The 24,265-nt window shown below is 37.4% G+C and overlaps 1 protein-coding gene across 1 annotated transcript in view; it reads right to left on the bottom strand.

The window, feature by feature from the left end:
- The window catches only part of LOC150076390 (forkhead box protein K1-like), a 228,315-nt gene that overhangs the window by 22,620 nt on the left and 181,430 nt on the right, over positions 1–24,265 (bottom strand). The window contains exon 6 of the mRNA XM_090388139.1: positions 6,286–6,468. Coding sequence (XP_090244265.1) covers positions 6,286–6,468 — 183 coding nt within the window. The remainder of the gene's footprint in view (positions 1–6,285; positions 6,469–24,265) is intronic.

Raw genomic sequence — 24,265 nt, 5'->3', positions numbered from 1 at the left:
ATTCTATATATCCCACCAATAATTAGCAAGGCTATCTGTTTCTGGTTGTTATCTGCCTGTTTAACTAGGTCCAAATAATTAAACATAAAGGCAATCTATGCTAAACTTTAAATTTAACATCAAAAAGGCAAGATAACAGCTAGCCCGACCTTTAAAAATTCCTTTGTGAAAGATGAAATTGATTACTGCCTTAAGAACAAATATAGGTACAATAATGGATTTCCGGCCAATTTTATCGTTATTAAACATCTTCACAAAGCCATTTTTATTGCCACTAATTAAATGGCACAATAATAAAATAAATCCAAATTACTTCATAGCTAAAGTACGTTCTAAATAAGTATTTCAATTCTACTAGCTCAATATTCACTATAATCATCTAGTTTCACATTAGATTGCTATTCCAATTCTATAGTAGCTATTTAAAATCACATTAGTCATTTTGAGGACTTGTACATATGTATATATATTTTTTTTTTTTTTTTTTTTTTGATTTGGTAGTTGTTGGCGCATCGGCTTCTGTGGCCATATTGCACCTCCCAAGGTTTTTGCAGTACTTTGATCCAAGCCCGAGGCGGGAATCGAACCCGCGACCTTTGGGTTGCCGGGCAGGTACTTTACCCACTCGGCTAGCCCGGTCGGCTATGTATATATAGGTACTGCCTTTAGAGCATGTCGCATAAAGCTTACACTCATTGAAAAAGTTGTACCTATATTTGTTCTTAAGGCAGTATGAAAAAGTTGTACCTATATTTGTTCTTAAGGCAGTATGAAAAAGTTGTACCTATATTTTGAGGACTTGTACATATGTATATATAGGTACTGCCTTTAGAGCATGTCACATAAAGCTTACACTCATTGAAAAAGTTGTACCTATATTTGTTCTTAAGGCAGTATGAAAAAGTTTTACCTATATTTTGAGGACTTGTACATATGTATATATAGGTACTGCCTTTAGAGCATGTCACATAAAGCTTACACTCATTGAAAAAGTTGTACCTATATTTGTTCTTAAGGCAGTATGAAAAAGTTGTACCTATATTTGTTCTTAAGGCAGTAATCAATTTCATCTTTCACAAGGGAATTTTTAGAGGTATTTCATTTCTTTCTTAGGCTATCTTAGTCTTTATAGGTTCTTTTGGCCTGCTGAGTACTTTTATGCCAATGTCTTAATACACATTGAATACCTATATAGTACCAATTATACTCTTACAATAGTAATTATATATATATATATATATATATATATATATATATATACAGTAATACCCCGAAGTTACGCAATAGGTGGGTCCGATGAAAATCGCTTAAATCAAATTCGCGTAAGTTGGGGTACAACTTTGCATATAAATTTTGTTTAATTGGGACCAAGGACTAACAAAACCACTAGTTTAGAAGAAAAATATTTAATAAAATTGCAGTTCTTTGTACATATTAATACAAAATATGTATTAAAAAAATAAATGAGTTACGTAAAAAAGTTATTTCGATGTCGATGGCTTCATAAAATCTAACAAATTCGTCTGACGACACAGCGCCTTCTTTTTTTCATGCAGAATTTCTTCGTAGCAAGCTAATAATTTTTTTATTCCTTGCTTTGTAGCTATAATGCATTCTTCATTGGAGTCTATGTTTTCTAAAATTTTTAAGCCCTTTTCAATTGAGCTGAGACCTTCTGTCAAGCTTGCAATTCTCATGTGCTTTTCTGGTGGAACTGGGTCTGAAGTGTCGGATACTTCAGTGACGTTTTGCATACGCATCTCTATGAGCTCATTTATTGTCAGCTCATGACTATGTGAATCCAACAGCTCATTGACATCATCACCATTGACTTCCAAATCTAATTGCCTGGCAAGATTAACAACTTCTATCACATGAGCGACATGATCAGTTTCTCGGCTTGTTTTCGTCTCGGTTTTTTAAAAAAAATGAACAGAGTTACTTCCAGACACCATTCAATGTTTTTTTGTGATTTTCATCCCAAGATTCTTCGATGATTCTTACGGCATCTAAAAGATTGAATTGTTTCCAAAAGTATTTAACAGAAATCTCACTATTTTGTCTCATAGCTTCATTCAGACGCACAAACGAACGCCTCGTGTAGTAAGCCTTGAATATTTTGATGACTCCCTGGTCCATCGGTTGAAGCAAACTGGTTGTGTTTGGAGGCAAAAACACAACTTTCACACGTGGGTCGAAATTAATTAGGGTGGCAGGAAGATGACCGGGTGCATTGTCAATAAGAAGCATCACTTTAAATGGAATCTTGTTTAGACTTGCAATAATGTTCGACTTCGGGTATGAAGTGGTGACCAAACCAGTCCTCAAAAACGGAAGCTGTTACCCAAGCTTTAAGATTTGGCTTCCAAATCACTGGTAAGCTAATTTTAAATATACACCAAACGAAGAAATCAAGAACTGCGTAACTCCGAGTTCGCGTAAGTCGGGGTATTACTGTATAACAAACTCAAATTAAATCTAATTGAATCGAAGAATAAACAGCAAAAATGAATGCAAAATTAAATGAAAATAAAGATAGTGAAGCAAACATCAGGGGCAGTGAAAATGCAAAAACCACAACATGTTGCACATAATTAACTTAAATAAGAGGTAAAGTAAAATTAAATAAAGTGTGTACCAGTAGCATGGCAAACCAGTACAGTGAAGATATTAAATATGCCCCATCTCGAGATGGGGCATAATGGTCAGTCTTTTCTGTACTATGTACTTTAATGTTATTTTACGTTTTATTATTTTTGTTTATTGGTCTTATATTGTTGGTTGAATATGTTTCAACATTAGTGATATTTCACACAATTCGGAAACCGGTGCTATCATAGGGGCACCACTAAATTTCATGAATCTGGACTTCATTTTCTAAATTATTTTGGAGTATTTTCTAAGTTATTTTATCCAGCAATACCCTATTCTTCTTTATGTTTCTTCCCCCCCCCCCTCCTTTTCTTGTGTTTTGTACTACTTTATCTGTTAATTTCATCTTCACTTTACTAGTTTGCCACACTACTGGCACACATTTTATTTAATTTTACTTTACCTCTTATTTAAAATATATATATATATATATATACAGTGGAGCCCCAACATCCAATTGTAATTCATTCCACAAAACCCATTGTATGTTGAAAATATTGTAAGTTGAAACCAATAATACGTTGATTTCCTGTAATTTGTTCCCCAACAACACATAAAATAGGCATTTCTTACATGTTAAAAATTAGTGATAAAAATAGTCATAAAACATCTTAAAATTAAAAGGAAACAAAGTAGAATTTACCTTTGATTTGAAGTGCAGAGCTGATGAAATCAATGGTGGCATAGTGGTGGTGGGACTCTATATCAAGCTCAGGTGGCCTTTCAATCTTTTGTTGCTACTGGTAAAGAAACTGTCCAAAGTGGACTGTTTTTTTACAAATTTTTTGTAGCTTTCTGAAGTAAGAAATGACTTCATCTTCCATTTTGCACATGATGAGTTCAGTGTTTTCAATGTTCGTGTTTTTATCACTTCTCTTAAATGCTCACAAGAAGAAATGACAGTCCAACTCTTCAGCTGACACTTTTTTGGATGTCTTTTTCTTTCTCTTCTTCTCCAGTGTCACTCTCCGTAATTTTCTCCAACTTTTGTAGCTCCTCTGTTGTTAGCTCATGCCCACGAGTGTCAATAATGTCCTCCACATCCTCTTCGCCAACTTCCAGACCCATCAATTTTTCAAGAGTGACAATATCATTTGTCAAAGCACCATCATCTTCAAATCCATCAATGTTATGGATAATTAAAGGCCAGATGTTTTTCAAGGCTGAATTTAAGCACCTGGTGGAAACATCATTGCAAGAAGTTACAATCAGCCTCACACAATCCAGAATGTTAAACTTCGACCTCCAAACATCTTTGAGGGTGACAGCATTTTCACCCGAGGTTGGTGCAAAGCAACTTGCGAACATTTTTGTGGCGTAGGTTTTCTTGAAGTTTGCAATCACTTGCTGGTCCATTGGTTGAAGAAGAAGAGTGGTGTTGGGTGGCAAAAATTTGACTCAAAGTCAAATTGTGTCTCAAGAGATTGAACAAGGTTAGGATCATAGCCTGGCATGACACATTATCCAGCAGGAGCAGTGCCTTCACAGGAAGCTTATTTTTCTAAAGTAACTCTTCACTGAAGGAGAGAAATCTTCAAGCTCCCATTCATTGAAGACATATCCTGTAACCCAAGCCTTCTTGTTACTGTGCCAAAACACTTCCAACGTGCCTTTGTCGACCTTTTGTTGTTTAAATACTCTGGGAGTATTAGACTGATACACAAGCAAAGGCTTCAGCATAAAATCCATGGGGCATTGGCACCCAACAGGAGAGTGAGCCTATCTTTCATAGGCTTATTCCCAAGTAAACTAGTCTCATCCTCAGTGATGTACGTTCTCCTGGGCATTCACTTCCAGAAGAGGCCGGTTTCGTCAACATTAAACACCTGGTAGGTAAGATATCAACAAACTCTTGGAAATCAATTTTAAAGGTCTCAGCTGCCTTTTAATCAATACTGGATGCCTCCCCATGCCTTTCAGCACTTTTGACATTCGCCCTTTTTTTTGAAGTGCTCAAACCAGCCTCTGCTGGCTTTAAAGTCTTCAAAGTGCACAGAACTACCATGGTTGATGGAGCTTTAAGTTTCAGATCATCATAGATCTGAAATAATTGTACGAATGATGTTCCGCTCACCAAATTGTACAATAAAAAAGATGCTAGTTGGTTGAGAACAATCGTATGAATGATGTTCCGTTCACCATGCGTCTGAAAATTTCCACCCACATATCATTCCAGCTATATCAGTACCTGCAAATATCATCAGTCTTTAAAATAAACGATCGTATGGAAGGTATATCGGTTCCTGAGAATATCGGATGTCAATGTCATTGTAAGTCGAAGCCCATATGCAACCTCCCTTCCCCGTCAAAGTAGTTCCCTCCCTTTAATATGCAAGGTCCCAATGTCTTCACTTATGCCCTGGCTGAGTTCTACTCTCATATTCTGTTGGATGGTTTGAATGCCACTGAATCTTTGTCCTTTCATTTTCATTTTGGGTTTGAGGAAGATTAAAAGGTCACATGGGGGAATCAGGAGAATACAGAGGGTAGGGTACTACAGGAATGTTCTGTAAGGCTAGAAATCCTTGAATGCAGGAGCACTATCACGGCAGAGAAATCACTACCATATTTAAACAACTGGTGGCATTTTCTCCAAACTTGCTCCATCAATCGAAACAACCTGTTTATAATAGGCCTCGGTTACCATCTGACCATTCTGAACAAACTCAGAGCATACAATGCCTTTATCTCAAAAAACAAGTAGCAGTGTTTATTCATTTGGTCAAACTTGTTGTGCTTTTTTTGGCTGGGCTTAGTTTGACAACTTCCACTGGAAAGTATAGAATTTCCTTTTGAGGATATAGCTGCAGGTCCATGTTTCATCACCAGTAACAATAAAAATTATGATATTAGGATCCAATTCCAGTCTTCTTTCAGCTTCTCAAATTTTTTGATGGTGAATGTGCTGTCATTCAATAGTCTTGGAACACGTTCTGCTTGATACTCTATGCAAAACTTTTCAGTCTGAATCTCTTAGCATGATCCACAGGGGATTTCCAATACGACAATTTCTTAGATAGTTAATTTCTGATCATAACAAATTTTTTTCCCTTTGGCAACCATTTCATCCCAGTGTGAAACTGAAGGTTAACTTGAGCATTGGTCATCCACTCATAAAGAATAGCCTTATACTAGCATCACCAAATGCAGTCCTTAACCTTTGAGGATTTTCACTTTTCCCATTCCTGACACAAAAACTTGATGCACACACTCTTCTTCCACTTTTATATCCATTACAATTATGACAGAGGCCTAAGACATCTGTACCATAAAGCGGTAACCACTCCTCTATACTTATTCATCACCCCGACTTTCAACTTTCATTGCTTATTTTGAAATAAAAATCTTAGAAGTTTGATTAGACCTTATATTATCAGTTTAACCTAGTACTTGAACAGCGCACAAAATTTGTTTTTGTGTCTTGTAGGTCTTATAAAATGTCTTTGTGTCTTTCCAGTCAATAACCTTGGAAAAATTGATATAGAGTGTTATCATTTTTGAAGCCTAATACTTATCCAGAGAAGCTTGCTAAATTCCTGTAAAAAGATTTAAAAAAAAAAAAAAAAAAAGTTGATACAATTAAATACAAGGCACAAGTGGTAATTTGCAATCTGATAAAAAATATGTTCTTACCAGATTCTTGCCTAATATTTTCAAAATGAGGACCATTGCTCAGTACTCCATTAGTAACCATAGTAACAGACTGTGATGCTACAACCACTTTGGACTTTACTGATAATGAAGCCAATAGTTGTGATGTACTGATTGTTGGTTGACCAGAAGAAGTCCCACTAGTTACAGACAGGTAAGCTGAACCTAGTAACAAATTAATAATTATTAACAGTCCAGCTATTTAAATTGTTTTCTGTAAAATTTGAACTCTATATCATAAAAAATTATCTCTAAAATGTTTTCATTATAAGACCAAGAAAAAATAAATTCAGGAATGAATTGTGCAAAATGTTTCAGATGGTATTTCCAATATAATTATAAGGATATAATTAAAATTATGTTAAATTCTAACTTGATTAGAGAATGAGAATGATGCTAATAATTATGGATTCTTAGTCATATTCTATGGATTGGTCTGAATGTTTGATTTTCTATGGGCTATTATGCACCAACAGCTTAGGGCATAATGTGCCATCAAATTCTGTGATAAAAATTATAGGTTTTGAGCTAAGATAAATATATGAATACAGTCTGTTCCCGACATATATAAGAGATGCATTCCAGGACTCTTTACATAAGTCGAGTTTTACGTAACTTGGGAATGACTAATAAATTATTGCTACTATGTCTCTGCAATTACAAAATATCAAAATACAAATTACAAAATAATAGTATATCCCTGTAATTACAAAAACCGCAATAATATCCTCAGAAAATGAAGAAAAATAGTTATATACCATAACAATCTGGGAACAGCAGTGAAGTTGTACTGCTTTCACTTATTCTCTTAGGTGGCATTATGATAATGGTCAGAATGAAATTTTCTGTAAAGAACTTCACATGGTTATTTGCCACAATAATCCAACATGTGTAACAAATATTACATACAAAATGCAAAAAAAAAGCTCCCACTTTGCTCTCAAACAAAACTAAACTGACTCTACAGTCCAGAAAGAAAGGAAGGAAAGGATGTAGAGACAAAGGGCTAGAGTGTAATTCTCCAAAGAAATAGCTGATGGGGCACAGTCCACGTGGTTTGAATATTGTGGGGGTTTCTCTGAAGTGAAGTAGGAAATGAAATGTTAACTCTAGTTATTTACCTAGATTCTAGTTATGCCACAGGTTATTATCCAACATAGTTTGTATGGGAATGAAAATAAAAACTTAATACTTATTGTTCCTTATACAACCTCACTTAAAAATTATACAGAAAGTATCTTTATGATTTTACCAGAAAAATTTACATAAGTCTGGGATTAACTGTATATATAGAAAAAGTACATAAAGTTGTTGGTGTTTCAAAATTGTATGGAACAAATGCAGGAGCATACTCTACAGCTTAAAAAAAAAAAGTAGTTCCTATAAACATGTTTCAAATGGCTTTATTTACAAGACATTCAATATTAATTTGTGTCATAAAAATATACCATTTAAAGATATCACTTTAAATGGTGAAAAACATATGCACCAACACTGACAAAAATATAAAGCGCTGTTCCACTACACGAATGATACAAATTACCCAGTTGCAACCAGGGTGGCACATACGTACTAAAGTGTCAATTACTTCTGTCTCGGGTATTCCATGACAAATGCCTCAGTATTTACAGAATGGCACATTTTTAAAGTGATAATAAAGGAGCCATTACAAATCTGCTTATTTCTGCAGAGTTAAATTTGAACTCACTTTGAATTCCATAGGTAATATCTGCAGATACTCCAAAAGGTTTTCTAACGTGATGAAAACAAATTTGTTTTCACCAAGAGGCATCCCTCCCCTACTTCCTCAGAGGAGGAGGAAAGTGATGCTTCTTGTAAAACATTTTCTGCTGCAGAGAGACAACATATAGAAGCAGTTGCACTAAAACCAATAAGAGTAAATGCTAGTACTGCAAGATGTTGATGAAATGCAAATGTTGAAGAGCAAATACTTTACAAGTATCTCCTATCAAAAGTACCAGAAAGCTTTCAGGTCACATAAAGGTTTCGTCTACAAACAGATGAAGAACATTACACGAATAGCAGTTGTATCCATATCTTGTATCAACAATTCTTGTACACGTGTGCAAGAATGTACATGTATACAAGATATGGATACATGCAGAAACAGAAACTTTGGACATTCACTTTGTAATGTATGTATAATCCTCATCTTTTGAAAATTTCATGCCTGGACTGAAGAAACCCCACATATGATTGTCCGTACTCATTATGAACAACATATAAGGTGTGGAAATAAAGTTTCTGAAGTGGTGCTGTTGCAGTCCTGTTCGATGATTTTGAAAATAAATGGAAGTGGTATGTTGTAGTTTAAATTTCCTCGAGCAGATGGTGGTACAGAGAATGTCTAGTAAGCTGACAGGTTGTAAGTAACAACCAATTTCCTTAGTAGTGCTAACATACTGTATCATGATTTTGTAATATAGCAACTAACGAATATCAAAATTGGCTTTAAACCAGGAAAATCTGCAACAGAAATGTATAAAATATTAAAAACTGTTTATGGTAATGAAATATTAAGTCATACCAGTGTATCTGACAGTATAAACAGTTCAAAGACAAAAATGATATGGATATTCACAATGACCCAAGAAGTGGACATCAAACATCAATCAACCTCTTGACTGATGTTTTGAGGAAAGATTTGCAAAAGTTCAGGAAATTGTAACAAGAGATCATCATTTGACCCTGAGAATGATGGCTGATGAGTTGGATATGAATAAGCAGATGATATGTCAAATTCTGCATGAAGATTTAAGAAAAAGGGAGGTCTGTGCAAGATTTGTGCCTCGCGGATGAGCAGAGTCAACAAAGAGCATCATCATGCAAAAACTTCATCCAAAGACTCATCAAAACAATTCTAATTTATTCAATTGTATTGTAACTGGAGATGAGTGTTGGGTGTTTCAGTATGACCCATAAGACAAAGCATCAGAGCATGCAGTAAACTTAAAATAAATAATAAGATTCTTTATTAACATAAATTGTATGCAATAGTGATTCCTTACACAGAAAGCAAGAGGAATCTCACAATATGTTGTTTATACAAGTGATTTTTTTATTAGAAAAAAAAATAATAATAATAATATATAAATAAATAAAAAACAAAAAACAATAATCAAAATGTAATAATGAAATATTAATTAAAACGAAAAAGGGCCACAGTTGAGCAGAACATGAAATGACATCAGCTAACTAAGACCGGACTTACATAACTGTCCTTTACAAACAGAAAGATAAGCCAAGATGCCATCGCGATATGCCTTGTCTATAGTCGATGTCGAGCAATTGAGAGCATCCAGATCACGTTTGGGAAGTGTCTCGAAATTCTGTAACCTCTGGAGCCTTGAGCACAAGGAGGGGGGTTACTGCGGAGATGTCTGCCTGGCAAATGCCAACCAACCATGTTCCAGATGTTGATACGATCATGCTTAGCTGAGCACAGATGAAGGAATACCCTTTATTTTTAGCACATGGGATCTGTGGACTGTGGGCATGTATTGCAGGTTGGAGCAGAGTGCAGATTTAGATGTTGTGTAGATCTGGTGCGACCACAAGTTGGCCCACTTCAGCAACCAGAATTCGAGGCCTCGTAGTTTCCTGGACTGGTCGGTGGTGTTGCCGACCAAACTTCCACTGCATAGGAGAGCACACTACAGAAGTAAATTGCAAGGTATTTCCTGATTATTTCCTTATTGTGCATTTTGCACAGATCTATTTTCATTCCCCAGAAGACTCTCAGGACTTTGGAATACTGAACTTGTATTTGTTTTTTATAGGTGAGGTTGGCATCAAGGATTACTCCTAGGAATTTTACACTGTCTGTGGGAGTCAGAACATTTCCTGCCAATTCCGGATGTAGAGAAGATGCAGTATCAGCAGAAGTCATCCGACTTGGAGTAAAGATGAGATAGTTGACTTCCCTGGATTAAATGACAGGCAAAAAAAATTTGCATACTTACAGAATATATTTAGGTTTACAGATTCAGAGGAAGTTTGTCTTTCTTGTGAGTCACCAACACAGTGTTTGTATGGCAAGTAGTATACAATATCATCAGCATACAATAGGAATGCTGGAATTTGATCCATTAGTGCAAGGGTTGGCAACCTGTGGCTCGCGAGCCACATGCAGCTCTAACTTTTAGCCCACATGAAGCAAAGTTTGAAATGGAGTTAGAGTTAAAGTTTGAAATGGAGACTCAAAAATCAAGGACATGTGGAGTGCAAGACTAAAATGCCTTAAAACTAAAATTGGGGATTTGGAGAGGCAAAGCACTGCTCTTACAATTCTACATAAATGGATGCCGATAGATGAGTTCAAAAAGCAAGACCGAATTGTGTTCGATGCTTACCAGACACGTATATAAATTTGAAAATATTTGTGTTTGGACTTCTCTCAGTTTTTGGTTTTCGACGAATTTCTGCAGGCAAATATTTTCGAACATGAACTATATTAAAAATAAATCAAGAAAACGTCTGAACAGTGCGAGTCTCTCAGCATGCTTAAAGATGAAAATTACGGCATACTTCCCTGATGTTGAGAGACTCGCTCAAGAAGTTCAGCAGCAAAAATCACATTAATTAGAAATATTATTAATAAATAATATGCCGACCGGGCTAGCCAGGTGGGTAAAGTGCCTGCTTGGCAACCTATAGGTCGCGGGTTTGAATCCCACCTTAGGCTTGGATCAGAGTAAAATGCAAAAACTTTGAGAGGTGCATTATGGCCACAGAAGCCGATGCGCCAACAACAAAAAAATAAAAAATAAAAATAAAAAAAATTAAAAAATATATATATTTTTTTAATGAAACACCTTCCCACTCTATTCCATTTCTTAACCCCCCCCCATTTGAACTTAAGCGTGGCTCTTTGGATTCTCTCTCTTTTTTTTTTTTTTAATTAGATCAAAAACGGCTCTTCACTCAAAAAGGTTGCCGACCCCTGCATTAGTGGAATGAATATTGCTGCAAATAACAAGGCTGAGAGAGAACCACCTTGTGGGATCCCTACTTCGATGCTTTTACAGACTGTAATGCCACTGCCTGTGAAGTGAACATTCTCCTAGATAGCAGATTATTGATGATCTCGAGCATATTTCCAGATATCCTGTAGAATCTTTCAAGTACGGCAAGAGGGGGCATGATTTGGACTGAGCTGAAAGCAGATTTCATGTCCAGAAAAATGAGGTGAAGATCTTTGTTGTCATTCCTGGCGTGAAGTATTTTCGATGATAAGGACCATAGGCAGGTTACAGTAGATCTATTAGGCATGGCATAACGGGTATGTTTGGGCCTATCTATTAGGCATGGCATAACGGGTATGTTTGGGCCTATCTATTAGGCATGGCATAACGGGTATGTTTGGGCCTATGCGCAAAGATTGCGAGTGGCACATTATAATGCACTTCAGGAAGGGAGAGGCAATTGATATTGGTCTGAAGTCAGCCGGTATTTTCGCATGCGGCTTCTTCTGAACTGCCACAACTCTGTACGACAACCAGCTTGAAGGCACCTGTGCATATTTGAATACTTTGTTGTAGAGTTGAGTGAGCTCTTTGCTGATGAAATAAGAAGCAATTTTAGACTAAAAAGAGGTATTGCATCAATCCCTGTGGTGGACTTGTCAGGTAGTGAATTTATTTTTATTAGCTGTTCTTTGAAAATTTCTATATTACTAGTAGGTGAAGAAACGTTAAGTGCTTCATTCCAAGAATATGCTTCGGATACACAGTGATCTCGCTTAAAACGCAGCACATGCTCACACCATTCCTGGACATCTAAAGATAGAGGGGTGCAAGTATGGCTTGTGGACCACACTTGTTTTCCCCAGTGTTCATTGCCGGCTGTTCATGAAATTGTCAATAGCTGATTGTTTACTCTTCTGGAAATCCATCCTTGCTTTGGAAAATTTGGCATATGAGTCTTGGGAAGGCAACTTCTTGTAGAAGGCATGGGCTGCCTGTTTTTCCCTAAAGGCCTTAGTCAGATTTTTTTTTTTTTTTTTTTGATTTGGTAGTTGTTGGCGCATCAGCTTCTGTGGCCATATTGCACCTCCCAAGGTTTTTGCAGTACTTTGATCCAAGCCCGAGGCGGGAATCGAACCCGCGACCTTTGGGTTGCCGGGCAGGTACTTTACCCACTCGGCTAGCCCGGTCGACTACACCTTAGTCAGGAGGTCATTCCACAATAGCTTTGAGTGGGGACTAAGGATGCATGTTTTGGACGTTGCAAACCTTGCAATGAATTCCATCCATCTCGAAAGCCAGTAGGCAGCCTCATTGATGTTAAGCTCAGCCAGTATGTTCCATGGGTAAAGTTGGAAAAGGGTAGTAACTTTTACAATGTTGATGTATTTTGGATTGTATATTCTCCTGACAGGGTTTGTACTTGTGTACGTTCATCCTTAGGTGCCTGCAGTAATATCATAGCAGAGAATGGATCGTGATCTGATGGGAGGAAATTCTCAGTTGTGGTCAGGGTTTCCTTTACTGAAAAGTTTGAGAAGACGTGCTGCAGGATGGCATCGCCATGTGAGGGAGAAACATGAATAAGACCAATGCCCATTTCTGACACGTTCAATGACAGTGTATCTAGGAGCTTCTCTGTGGCTGGCAGTGAAAGGTTAAAGTCTCCAAGGATGATGAGCTTTTGCCGATGTTTGATTGTGGATGACAGCCATGTTGTCAGATTAAGGACACAATCCACAGAAACCGGTGGAGGAAAATAAACGGCACCCACAGAGATCAACAAACCAGCAATTTGGTAGATTCCACGAACTGCATCACCTCCTGGATAAGTAAATGCCTTAATTAGGGGAAGTGAACTCCTTTGACAGATTGCTACGCCGCCACCTAGTCTCCCAATTCTATTATCAGCCAGCGTGTGAAGGTAGCAATTTCCATTTCATCTCTGAGCCAAGTTTCAATCAGAATGACGAAGTTGTACTCTGCACAGGAAAGCAAATCAAATAGGCTATCTAGTTTGTTTTTGACACTCCTGATGTTTTGTAGGAAACATTGGATATTTACCTCCACAGAAGGTTGTAATATAATGAGATTACTCTCCGAACAGTATCTGCTTTTCATATAATGATCTAAAATCTTGTCCAAGGACTGATGTCGCATTCGATGTGCCCTATAGCTGGATATTCTAACTGGAATGTAACCAGTCTGATGTTCGCTCATCATTCCACACTAGACATCCACGAATTGCACCCACTCTCAGATATAATTTGGGAGACTCCACTAGAGAGGACAGGTAGCTATGTTGGCATAGTTATGCATTGTTGTGGAATGGGGTTCGGGCTTGATGATTTCTTAGCCTTTAGTCTCCCATAGTATGGCATCACCAACGACCTCTGGGCCAGTATTCGGCATTGAGGTATTGTTGGTAATTGGGCCTATCAATCTGAATCCTGAAGGAGTCATAAGAGGGATGCTTAGTATTGATTTTGAAAGGCTTACCGCGTATGCCTAGTTCCTTCAATAGTGCCTCTATTCGTTCAACTTTTGTCAACGGATCCAGCATGCTAATGAAAATATTCGCATGGGAATTGCTGGTCACTCGGCAATTTCATATTCTGAGGCTAGTATTAACTACTCTCATGCCAATCAAGGTGGTCTTGCTGTTTCTGGAATGCCGTTGGCGTGGGGATGCTTGCATCAGTGCAGGTCCAGGCATCTGGCATTGCTGTGCTCCATTCATGTCTGCAATCTCAGAGTTCTGTTTCGTAGATTTTAGCATGGCGCTATAGGCGCTGTCTTTAGACAACTATTTCTGTTTCAGGTAGTAGCGATGACTCAGGTGAGGGAGATGGGTGTTCCTGTGGGACAGGCCAGGGGAGCCTAGTGTTCATGGGCAAGAGACCTTGTAGTAGGCTCAAGGACTATCGTTGATAATCTTCAAGCTGGCTCAGATGTTCCCTTAGTGAGCTATTTTCGAAATCATCCCAAAGGCCCAAAAATTTTGTTTATAGTTTATAGAACAAGGAATTTGTATCTGAAGGGGAGAGTCAATGCCATTCTACGTACAGGTGCTTCAAAGACTACTGAGACACATTTCGTGGGTGAGGCTGCATTTTTAAGAGAAAGGCAGCTGGTTCATATTACTTGACAACGCCCATGCCCATTCTGCACTTACTGTGAAGACATTTCTGATGAAACATGGCATTATGGAGACCATCCAGATACTCTCTGGATCTAACACCAGTAGACGTCTTCCTCTTTCCCATGGTGAAAACTGCCCTCAAAGGAAAGAGATTTCAGGATGTCGAAGACAAAGAAAAATATAACTGCCAAACTGAACATAATCTCTTTGGAAGCCTTTGCTGACTCTTTTCAAAAACTTTTTAGAATGGTGTATAAGCATTTAATCAGGCGGAGATTACTTTGAATAAAAATAAAACCATTTTTGAGCTCCTTCACTTTGTGTTCTTTTTATTGTACCAGTCCGGGAACTTTATAGCCACACTTTGTATTTTTCCCTTTAATGATTGGTGTGGTGTTCTTCGGGCACAATATAATGATGTTATAAACAATTTATCAGCTCATAAGGTTCTAGCAGGTGCATGGAATTATCAGTCCTCACAAACATGTAGGGACTAATAATTTCAAGCTTAAAAACAAACTAATGATCTGATCATGAAATATAAGGTCATTGTGAAAAAGTGTTACAACACAGGACAAAATCTTCCTCTGCAATTCTGCCCAAAAATAACAGGAGGGATTTCATGATGAAAGCTTTGTGGATTAACTCTAGGCACTGTGTACGGCTTATGGGGGAAATTTTTTTTTTTGCATGGCTAGCCTTAACTGATAGAATTTATTCTGCAAAGACTATTCAATTAAACAAAGGGGATAAGCTTTTCTGCTAATGCCACTGAGAAGGCATTAAGATTTTGGGGAACTTGCTAGTTGTAGGGGGGGGGTGTAAGCACACAATGTACTCTGGAGAATGGCATGGAAGAAAAGTACGACTGCACCCTCACTGACAGCACTTATGTATAACCATTAATCCAGCAGTGGTATCACCCTCTTTTCATAACATGAATGATATCCCATCCCTTGATAAGCTCAGATTTTAACTTTAATATTTGGAGGTGGGGGGAGTATTTATTTATTTTTTTTTTTTTTTTTCAATTGTGCTTTTAGTATACTAATACTTGACCTAGTACCAGTAGATTGCAATGCCCATTAATTTCAGTTTTACACATTTTTAATAATAACATAAAATTTTGCAAATGTTTTCCTTTTCTTTTTTTTTTTTTTCCTTCACTAAAAATACCCATTAGTTTTACTTAAATTTTCAGAAAAAAGTGTTGATAACATAAAATAGAAACATAAGACATTTAATCACTGCCAAATGTATAAGTATAGTGCAAAAGCATCAATAATAACATAGCCAAATCTGAATTAACAGAATGTTAGCAAAATGGCATCATTTTAAGTTATATCTCATATTGTGAATACCTTCACAATGAGTTGCCGTGATATTGCACTACTTCGAATAAGTAATGCTTCACCTGAGGAGAAGACTAATTGTTACTTATTCTCAGGTATTAGTCTTCTCCTCAGGTGAAGCGTTACTTATTCGAAGTAGTGCAATATCATGGCAACTCGTTGTGAAGGTATTCACAATATGAGATATAACTTAAAACGATGCCGTTTTGCTAACATTCTGTTAATTCAGATTTGGCTATGCATTATTGATGCTTTTGCACTATACTTATACATAGTCTAGACTTTTCCATAGCTTGAGGCTTCAGCCCTAAATGCTAAATGCTTTATAGTCTAAACACTGCCAAATTTAAGTTTGTGAAGGCATTAACTGCAAAAAACTTCAATATTACTCTAACTCAACAAATTAAGTCAATATATACAAAACACTAAAATTACCTTATTAAGTGGGGAAAAAATAAATAAATTTCTGTTAATTTTGCCTGTGTATGTGACAAATATTATAAACATGAAATAGTAACACAAAAATCATTCATATTCATTTTTCTAATGTTCTTTTGACAACCACATATATGAAGATTCTGCATGGTTAAAATAGAAAAATGAGCACATGAAGTGATCACAATACATCACTTCATGTGCTCATTTTTTATCATCATGAACTTTTTATATTTCTTATGAAAAGCTGACCAGTGTACAGTATTATCACACTATACATTGATATCATACATAACACAACTCATCCAACTAAGTCAATCTCTACCAAAATAGAATTTAAAAATGTGATGATCTATGCCCCCACACACACTCCTTTGAAGCATCAATTTTACTGCCGCGATGCACACTACCTAAATGATGTAGTGGGCTTTTTCTAGTAACACAGAATACTTGTAACACTTCCTGGAATGCAAATGCAAATACACTGGGCGCCCCCGTAGCCAGGTGGGAAGGAGCAGCAGTGCGTAGCACACGCTTCTTGATTAGACCGAGGTTCGAGCCCATCACCACCAAATACGGAGGATGCGGAAAGGTCAGGGAATGACCACCGCATATCCCGGAGCAATATGGCCTTAGTTGCTAATGCTCCTAAAAACCCAAATAACTAACTAACTAACAAATACACTGGGGGTTAGTTGAGTTACTGTTTGCCGCCACAAACTCTACCAGAATTTGTCTTATTTTTTGTGATAATTCTCACATAGGTTAGTGGTGTGAACTTTGAGAAGCTTCTGGATAGTGAAAAACAAGCCATTATGATAGAAAGGTGTTTTGCTACATGACAAACGATACTTGGCTGGATACAATGGAGTAACATAAACTATATTGGATAGCCTCTCAGGCACTGAGCTTTCAAGAAGCAAAAAACAATATAAACGGATTAAAAAAAAGCAGCATATACAAGACTAAAGACACTTTTAGGAAGGTACAAAGAGAATCAACCACTAACTCAAAACTAATGAATCATCAGTATTAAGTATTTTTCCACTGGCCCTGCTATGGGACAGGATGCTACTGCCAGGTTATTTACCCTACCACTGGAGGGAATTTTACTACCTACTGAACCATTGATACCTTATCTATGCTACATAGGTCAACTAACTGCGCATTCTCGTACCTCACGCAGTCAACGGGTCGCATTCACTTTTCTTAAGGGTGGTCATAATTGGATAGCTCAGTGTATAATCAGAGGATCAAAAAATACCTGGACACACTGAAGCAGAACCTCCTTCCACTCAGAAAGAGACTCCGCTGATATAGGTATAGTGCCCTAAGGAAAACAGACAACCGATATTTCATGAAAACCAGAGAGCCATTTACAAAAACATCAGACAAGAGAAGAAGGGCAACGGATCAACTGACCAGAGGCCATTCAAGGAGCTATGCGACAAGCTGTGGGGCAACGAAGTTAGCCATATTGGCCGTCTTCCTAGAGACACCTGGAATGGAAGAAAACCAAGGACATAAAAGAGATGACAGAATGGGAGATTAAGGAAGAAGAAGCACACCAGGCAATCAGCAAATCCAACAAGTGGCAAACCCTATGGATAGATAATATCCACAACTTCTGATACAAGCAGTTCAGCTGTGCATACACACAGGCACATAGCAGAAGAGTTCAGCCAGATAAGGCATCCTGACAGTCTCTGACTCAAGGAATTGCCTACCTGAAGGTTCAGAACAAAGACACCACAAACCAGTACAGACCAATCACCTGTCGCTCAACTATGTACAAGATCCTGATCAACTGAATAACCAAGAAAATATCAGAACATCATGGCTGAGCAGCAGAAGGGATGTAAACTGATGAGCAAAGAATGCAATGAACAAATCACCATTGATACAGCAGTTATGGAATAAGCTTATAAGAAGCACCACAACCTGTACACGGCCTACACCAACTTCTGCAAGACCTTTGACTCCATACCCCATAGCTGGCTAATAGCGACAGTGAAGATTTACAAAATCGACCCAATACTGACACTTCCTAGAAGCAACTATGGCAGAGTGGACAACTCCCATCAAGGTATCACTATAGTGTAGAGTGTGTAGTGTGTCTAACAGCAATAGGGGTTTCCCCCATCTCCGCGTAATACATGTTGTCATGTGAAACAGTACACTGTTGAGGTCAGAGATTTAAAAGTGTGTGGACCCAAGGTATCAGTATTAGTCATACAGTTCAAAGAAGCCACAGGCTCTCACACTAGCCAAAAAAAAAAAAAAAAAAAAAAAAAAAAAGTGGATAAAATACAAATAATGTTGCGCTTCCCTTCTCATGTAGGTAACCATCCAGTTGACCTTTGAATTTCTTCAAATTGTCAGCCTCAACTACCTGTAGGGGCAATTTGTTCCAGCAGTAAAAAACTTGCTGGCCAAGCAAAAACTTCCTACAATCTAGTCTAAACCTCTTTCCCTATAATTTGAATTCATGGCCCTAGTTCCAAAATTCTTTATAACAGTGAAAATTCTGCTTTCATATGAGCCTAATGCACTTCAATCAGGTCCTTCCCACCCCGGCTAAGTTGCCTGGTTGCCAAACTCTATAGCCAACACAATTGAAGTCTTTCCCTGTATGGTTACCCATTGCCAATCAACCACATGAATTGACCATCTTTGGACCCTTTCAAGAAGTTCAAAAAAAAAAAAAAAAAAATCCCCCCCCCCTCAAATGTGAGGTCTTCGTACTTGAACACATTATTCAAAACACAGGCTTACAATTGCCTTATATGGTGGGATTATTACCTCTTATCTCTACAGGATAATACAGGTGGGGCTTGGTTTACGCCAGGGTTAGGTTCCTAAGATTTTCGGTGTAAATGGAAGCAAAAATATAATGGGAACATAAACAAATACATTAGGTTCCGTTTCAAGATTTTCAGTAATCAACACAAAATACTTGAAAATTGTATAATGTTTAAGAAAAAGAAAGAAAATTTACTGCTTTAAAAATGATAGAATAGATACCTATTTGGTTTTCTTCTTTTCTGATAATAAGTTATAGTATGGCTGCAGAACTGTCTCTATTCCTCTCTTAATGGTTGAGCTCTGCTCCCAGTTGGGGTCGTTGCTACAGAAGATCTCACATCCCTTATTAATAAGAGCAATAGCTTCTTGCATTGATTTCACTGTTGGTGTCCTAACTGGCATTGCAGAGTCAGCTTCACTTTCCTCTGTCTTCTTTGGACAGTTGTTCAGCTAACTGTTCTAAATCTTCCATTGAAAGCTCTTCACCATGATTCTCAAGGAGCTCATTTATGTCACCAACTTCTACATCATCTAGTCCTATTTCCTTTGCTATCTCTGTTATTGACGCAAGGGTAGTGTCCTGCTCTTGCAAATCCGGAATGCAGTCAGGCCAAAGCTTATGCCAGACACCATTCATACATGATTTTGACACTTCACTCCATGCTGGTGAAATGTTGGAGATCCCTTTCACGATGTCATATGATTTAGTCACGATGTCGTATGACTTAACGTGACATTATCGGACACTTGAATAGCCTCAGAAATTCCCTTGAGTGCTGCAGGTAAGTAATAAGCCTAGAAGGTGGATATTGCTCCTTGATCCATGAGTCGCATTTTATACTCCGTTTTTTTGTTTAATTATTTAAAATTTAGGCCATAGTTAAGCAGGCATAAATTGAGTCCTACCTGTATTCAAAAAACCATTAATAGGACACCATGAGCTTTCCTGGCCGCCTGTATACGCTGCTTAGAAAACTTAATATTTACCCATATCATAACTTTCAGGCCCCTTTCTCCTCTATTGTTTTTAATTCAACCCTGCCAAGTGTATAATTTATTTTTGGATTGCTATTTCCCAAGTGTAATAAGACCTTGCATTTTGCTTGCTGCCACTTTTCTGACCATTCTTGAAGTGTTGAAGTATTCCCAAAGGAGTGCTGCTTGACACTGATCATAACAACTCTTCCAATCTTTACACCCTCTGCAAATTTTGATATCATGCCTTTTATCCCTTCAATGATGTTTAAAAATCAGAAAACACAGTGGTCCAAGAACCAATCCACAACTACTAGTACAAAAAGTTCACAGCGCACAAACAGGCATATAGCAGAGGAGTTCACATTCACCCAGATCATAAGGTACCCCACTGATCTGAAGAATCTTACATCAATCTGAAGAATATCTATCAATCACAACCCTCTGCCTTCTGCCCTGCAGCCACCCTAAAAATCCATCTTAGAATTTTTTCATTAATCCCATGTTCCACCTTATGCAGTAAACTCTCATGAGGGACTGAGTCAAATGCCTTGCTAAAATTCAAATAAACTATGCCGAAATTATTCCCTACATCTAGCTCATGAGTAATTGTGTCAAAATAGCCTACCAGGTTATTTAAATATGATTTTCCCTTAACAAAACCATGTTGTGTCCTACAGAATGACATTTCCATCAAAATGTCCCTGAATTTACTCTAAATCATTGCTTCTAAGATTTTTCCTACCACCAGTCTGTATTTATGGACTTCGTTCTTAGATCCAACTTTATGTATTGGTGATACATTGGCACTTCTCCAATCCAAAGGAATCTCTTCAAGTCTATAGATGCCCTCATAATTAATCTCACTGGTTTAATACACTCTTTGGCCACCTGCCTCAAAAATTACTGGGTATATGCCGTTAACTCCCAGAGCCTTATTTGCCTTTAGGCTCAAAAGTTTTTCCAATAAACAGTCATTTGTAATTTTGAAATCACAAAGTGAGCGAAGTTGAGCCAATTTCATATAGCTCAAGCTCATTCGTACAGTCTCTCCTCAGCATAAAGGGTCTTTCATCTGTAAAGGCCAATGCAAAGTGCCTATTCAATTCATCAGCTAAGTCATCAGAGATTTCTCCCACCCAGAGCTAAAGGGTTCAATCTGATTCATTTTCTTCTTTGTTGTTCCCACACATGAAAAACTCTTTTTTCCCATTCTTTTCTCCCTCTTAGCCAGTGCTTTCTCATATAGTCTTGGCCTCCTTAACCTTATTTGTGGTATTGTTACACATCAACTTGTAGTTTTGTATGCTTCAGCACTTTTCATCGATCAGTAACTTTCCCATGTTGTCTTTTTCTGCTCTATTACATTGGCCAGCTCCATATTCATCCATCTCAGCATCCTCCTCATGCTATATTTTCTCAATGGTATATATGCATTTGTGGCTTCCATGATTATTGTTTTGAAGCTATTCCATGATTCTAATGTATTCTCCCTCCCTCTGCAATTTTCCCAATTAATTGATGCCATGTAGTAGCACCTTAAACTGCCATTCCCCTTTTCTGAAATTAAAATGTGTCTTTACTTTTAACTACTGCAATATCTTTCTTCATCTTCCAATTAATGACTGCATGATCACTACCTGCCATTTGTTCCTGCACTTTAAGCCCTGTAATGTGATCAGACCAAGAATATTCTTATCCCTAGTAATTTCTCTAACGTGTTGGTGCAAATAATCATCTAGTTCAGTGGTTCCCAAACTACTGAGATCTACGTACCCCTTCAAACATGAAAAGAAGTTTGTGGAGGTTTGCCTGGGCTTTAGAGTCAGCAAAAGAGCATTTGCTGACTCTAAAGCTCAGGCTGCTTTTGATAAGAACATGACCCCCACCACCCCTTCTATCTTCCCTAAACATATTATGCATACCATAATGGAACTTGTCATCCCAATTTCCAGGTGGGACCACATTTCAGTTAGTCTTATTATGTCAGAATTAGTTGTCCTAACCAGGAGTTCAAATTAACCCATTTTGTTGTCAACACTCCTGACATTACTGTAGACACAGTTAAGACTAAGTATTTTTCTATAGTTTACAAACACATCCCTTGGAGTTTAGGCTTGTTCCCCTAGCCTTATGTTCCCACTCATTCGAAAGGTTGTCACCCCAAACACTGAGAACATCACAACTAGGCCCAATCACCATCAGAAGAGGAATCTTCCAGGGAGGTACCTTGAGTCCACTATGGTTCTGTCTAACATTAACTCACCAAAGATTCAAGTTTCCAGCAGCATGGACTAGGTGCCACCAAGGCTCCTCTTTTTAGGCACATTCACTTATACTATATTCATCAATTCTAAGATGCCATCGTTTGTAAGGTGAACCATTATTTTCAGTACCACTAACAAGGAAAAAATGAAATGCTAAAAATAAAACTTCATTTGCTTTTGTAGTATCAGTCTAAAATTTCTTCACATTCAGAGTCTGATTCTTCTGAATCACTTTTTGACCCAGAGTCTACATTATCCCAAACAATATCATTCTGTGCCATCTAAAGCATTGGTGATGCAGTGTTTCTTAAAAGAGTGCTTCACTATTGTCTACAGGATTTTATTCCAAGCTACTGACACCCATTCTACAAGTTTTGATGCACATTCTTCATCTAACTAGGGGTCGATGGAAGGTTTCAGTCAACAACTAGGACTCGCATTCCTTCCTCAAATAGTCCTTAAATGGTTTAATGATTGAAATGTTGAGGGGGTTGCAGCTGACTGGTCATGCCACCAGGAATAGCAACAAAGTCACTGCTCTTTTTGGCTATCTTTAACTGTTTAGATAAATGTTCATGAAAAGCATCAAGAACTAACATACTAGGTAGATGACACAGAGCACCCAGGCATCTATTCCAGATGACTTTTAGCCCAGTCATCCATTTCTATTTTTTTGTCCATGCACAATAACATCTTTGGAGAAGATCTCATTTTTTAAGCAACCTTCAGCCATCGGCAGTTATGCATAGCATCACAGTGATATGCTGTTTTTTGTAACCTGTACTAATGATAGTGATTTCTTTAGCATCGAAAGTATAATTCAAGGCATATTGAAGAATACTGGGATTTTGTCAGCATTTCCTATTTGACTAAAGTCATAGTTTTGTTTTCGCCTCATCTGAATTATGTCTCCCTAGAACTTAAGCAGCAGGAAGTTTTTGACAAATTAATGTTTGATGCCTTAACAATAGTCCTACAGGACATATGAATCGGCTACACCATCCTCTCGTTACTTTGAAATTATTCCAAAGGGATTTGGCAATTTCTCCTGCCTCCAGTTACACTGTTTGGCATGTAATAGGCAATCCTTTTGTACCTATCTCAGTAACAAAATGTAATACAGCTTCATCTATTTGTGGGTATCTTCCATTCTTAAGTCCCATAAAGCACTTGGTTGTTGTTTTGCAAGAAAATATGGAGTTGTGATCATTTCTCCAACGACAAATAGTTGCTTCACTAATATCAAATTTACCCCCCCACTAATCTGTTTCCATGCTTTTCTGTACATGCAATAAGTTTTTGTTTCAATGCAGCATCATAGCGAAATCTTTTTTTGAAGACATTTTAAACAACTATTAGGGGCCCAAATTCTAGTTACACATGTACTAGCATTAATGAACATAACTCAGCTGAAGTGCCAACAGGATGAACAGATATGCGTGTGCTTATGCAGGCACTCCCACATGGTTTGTGATCTCCCTAATTGATTATCCCCTCCCACAACGTTCTTTTGATAGTAACTGTAAGATACCATCTTCCATAAGATACACCCCAATTTCAAAGACATTAAAATGTGAAAAAATGTACACCTTAGAATCAATGAAATATAGTATATATGCAAAGTGCCTATTGTTTTCACAATGTCCATCCATCTTTCCACATGCAACAGAGGGACTCCCAGTGCATGGATTTTCATGAAATTTGTATTTGGACTTGTTTAAAATATTTGTTGCGTAACCAAATTTCATTAAAATTGGCCAAAAAGAGAAACATTTACTTCCCTCCCCCCATAAATTGTATGGAAAAAGCAATTCGTGAATTAAATGTGGTTTTAATGTAGCATTGTTAGCTTCAAAGTTTGCACACTTTGGGTGTTGTTATGTATGACTTGTGAATGTGATGCTGCTTGTGAAGAGATACATAAATACAGAGAGAAAAGAGGCTTTAAAAAAAAAAAGAATAATATGGGTTTGTTATTTTGTTTTTAGGAGCATTAGTAAC

Source organism: Mastigoproctus giganteus, chromosome 13 (genome assembly GCF_048544385.1).
Source record: "Mastigoproctus giganteus isolate SK-2022 chromosome 13, ASM4854438v1, whole genome shotgun sequence".
In the NCBI taxonomy this organism is placed as follows: Eukaryota; Metazoa; Arthropoda; class Arachnida; order Uropygi; family Thelyphonidae; genus Mastigoproctus; species Mastigoproctus giganteus.
The sequence above is the reverse complement of the archived record's forward strand: the minus strand, read 5'-3'. Positions and strand labels throughout refer to the sequence as shown.